General features: G+C 50.9%; 1 protein-coding gene across 2 annotated transcripts in view; it reads right to left on the reverse strand.

Moving 5' to 3' along the window:
* Window positions 1-3,188, reverse strand: part of LOC110297665 (keratin-associated protein 10-2-like) — a 9,186-nt gene extending 5,998 nt beyond the window's left edge. The window contains exons 1-4 of one of the 2 annotated variants that reach the window (XM_021166555.2): window positions 3,152-3,188; window positions 2,909-2,944; window positions 2,127-2,267; window positions 1,700-1,855 (exon numbers count right to left, since the gene is read on the reverse strand). In XM_021166555.2, coding sequence (XP_021022214.1) covers window positions 1,700-1,855; window positions 2,127-2,267; window positions 2,909-2,944; window positions 3,152-3,157 — 339 coding nt within the window. In that variant the 5' untranslated portion in view covers window positions 3,158-3,188. Of the gene's footprint in view, window positions 1-1,699; window positions 1,856-2,126; window positions 2,564-2,908; window positions 2,945-3,151 lie in introns of those variants that run through there. The other variant, XM_029479849.1, reaches the window with a different exon arrangement.

The raw sequence follows: 3,188 nt of genomic DNA on the forward strand, positions 1-3,188 counted from the left end.
AAAAAAAAAAAAAAAAGAAAGAAAGAAAAAGAAAAAAAGAAAAGAAACTACATTTCTTGCTATCTTGGCACCTGTGGATGCTTGCTGGGAATAGGACCTCTAAACAGCAAATGTGTCAGGAAGGCTGTGGTCCAAGGCCATTTTTCTGGCTAGAACCAAGGTTGCCAGAACCAAAGAGAACACATGGCTCTTCTTAAGACTGAAGGTGGTTATGGCTGAGATGAAATTTAATTCTACTTGGGCAAGAGATGTGTTTATGTGTACAAAGCAAAAACAGCACAGTTGACTCCTAGGAGCAGACTGAACAAAGCCAAAGCGATCTGGAAAAAGGTAACTCAGCCCCATGGGAATGGTGGCAGGGCCACAGCAAAGTCCAAGGCCACGTTCTGGCAAGGCCATTGGACACAGATTCTTCTCACAAACTCATTTTATTTATTTGTTTGTTTTCTCAAGACTGGGTTTCTCTGGGTAGTCCCGTCTGTCCTGGAAGTATTTTGTAGGGCAGGCTGGCCCAAATCTCAGAGATCTGCCTGCCTCTGCTCCCAAGTGCTAGGATCAAAAGCGTGCGCTACGGCCGCCGCCACCACCACCACCACCTTGCTTTCCTCTTACAGGTTTCAACTAGCCAAACAGGATAATAAAATAATAAAAGAAACAAAACAGAAAAGAAAAACTTTTTTAAAAAAGTGAAAAAAAGCCGGGCGTGGTGGCGCATGCCTTTAATCCCAGCACTCGGGAGGCAGAGGTAGGCGGATTTCTGAGTTCGAGGCCAGCCTAGTCTACAGTGTGAGTTCCAGGACAGCCAAGGCTACACAGAGAAACCCTGTCTCGAAAAACCAAAAAAAAAAAAAAAAAAGTGAAAAAAAAAAAACTAAAATTACGCCAGGTATGTTTTGGTGGACACCTACAACCTCAGCACTTGGGAGACAGAAGCAAGTTGGGGAGTTTAAGGCTAGCCTAGTATACAAAGCCCTGTTGCAAAACAAAACTTTAAAAGTTAAGTAATGTTAGGTTTAAACAAATCCTCAGCTCTCAGAGTTACTCGTAAAAGCAGGTCGGTGAGTGCAATGGGGCTGTTCTCTGGAAGAGAACCCTTGCCTATGGACAGAGGGTGTTTTCTTGGGCTCAGAGCCAGGTCCCGCCCACATTTGGCCATGTTACACCCAGCCTTAACTACCTTGTTCAGAAGTCCAGACTACTGGGCTGGGTGTGGTGAAGTCCTGACTATGGGCTGGGCATGGTGGGGGGCACCTTTAGTATCAGTACTCCAGAAACCGAGGAGCTTTGTGGGTTCAAGGACAGCCTAGTGTGCACAGCAAGTTCCCAGACAACCAGAGCTACTTAATGAAGGAACTCTTGTCTCAAAGAAAGAAAGAAAGAAAGAAAGAAAGAAAGAAAGAAAGAAAGAAAGAAGAGAGAAAGGAAGCAGGCCCTGATTACTACCTAATTATGTACCAGGCTTGTGGGCTTGTCACACAAATGATCCTTCTCCAGCCATCACCCTATATTCACTTATCTTTCAAGTACCTTTCATCACCAGAAACAATCTGATACTATGTTGCTTTTAGCTGTCTGCCTATGACTCAGTACCTGGGACAGTGCCTGGCCTAGGGTTACTGCTCAGTAATAAATGTGCTGACTAAAGAAATTGAAGGCCCAGATCAGACCTAGGTCGGAGGGAGCAAAGAACGGAACTCACAGCTTCACTGAGATGAGGACAGCAGGCATCCAGGCAGTGGGTGGGACTGGGCAGAGGGAAGTCACAGGCTTCTGCACAGCTCCAGCAACAGTCTTGGGTCTGGGAGGCACCTTGTTTCCTGCAAGGGGAGCTGCAGTCTGTGCAGCAGCCCTGGGCCTAGGAGATGACAAGACTCAGGATCTGGGCCAGACATCGGGGAGGGGACAACTCTCCACTTTAATTTCTGGAGACGGGCAAGACAAGGGTTAACCGGAGTCCAAGAGGAAGACTCCCCTGCTCCCACGGAAAGGACAGCTGCTCTGACTAAATGACAAAGGTGGCCGGGCGTGGTGGGTCCCAGGATAAAGGCCTGCAGGTGAGGGGCCCCATTAATTACCAGGTTCCTCTTCCCCAAGGCCTACCCTCTCTTCCACACCAGGCGCCTCACCAGCAGACAGTGCCTAGTCAGCAGCACTAGGCCCAACAGCAACAAATAGATGCCCACTGCGATGAAGACAATAGCAGGGGTGGGAAGTTGCAAGGAAGGGCTGATGGAAGCCGGGGCTGGATTCCACGGGCCAGGGGAGGCCTGGAGAAGCACAGAGGAAGGCGTGAGCAGGAGATGGGATGCCAGGAGGGACGCAGAACTAGATGAGAAGGCAATAGAACAACACCCTGACTCACCAGCCTGTCCCCCTGACATCCTCACTCATGATCCTGGACCTGCCATCACTTTAGAGTCATCTGGGAAACACTGCTCTTTGGGGAATACTTCTCTACACAGAGTTTTCAATCTGACTCCAGCATAACAACCTTCCAATCCTCCAGCCCTCAGCCTTGGCCCCTCTTCCAATTTGCTTCTTTCTGCACCAGCTGCCCGGGGAATCTCCACTCAGAACGACGTTTATTTCAGGGACAAAGCTTCCCCACCCCAGCCCCTGGCTACGCCTCTACCCCCACCCCTTATCCCGCAATCACGACGAAGTCTAAGCAGTTCCCAGAGGTTCCCTCCTCGCTCTGGCTCCTGGGCCTCTGTACTGCTGTCTCTCTGAGTGCTAGTAAAAACTGTCTTGCTAGGAATCCCAGAAACGTGCCACCTCAGGGGGGGGGAAGTCCATCCTGGGCACTGTCTTCCAGCTCTTGTCCTGAGCCAGAAGACTTTTTATTGGATAGAAAGCCCCCTCCCTGGTCCGAGCTCAGAGGCAGATGAGCACAGAGCACTGGACTCACGTCCATGGGGCTGGGCAACGCCAGTCTGTCCAGGAGCTGCAGAAGAGAGAAGATTCTGGGCTCAAAGATCGAGTACCCTTAATCCGGGGTACCCAATCTCTTTCTCGTGGGAAACCTGAGGCCCACGGATGGAGACTGGACAGGCGAGGATCAGGGGAGCCAGCGCCTTCCCCTCCGGCCGAGCCACGCCCTCCACGGCCCCCAGGTTCCTGCTCCCTCGGACCACGCGGCCACAGCACATACAACCATCGACGGCGGGCAGTTTACAGATTCCGCGCCG

This window comes from Mus caroli, chromosome 7 (assembly GCF_900094665.2).
Source record: "Mus caroli chromosome 7, CAROLI_EIJ_v1.1, whole genome shotgun sequence".
In the NCBI taxonomy this organism is placed as follows: domain Eukaryota; kingdom Metazoa; phylum Chordata; class Mammalia; order Rodentia; family Muridae; genus Mus; species Mus caroli.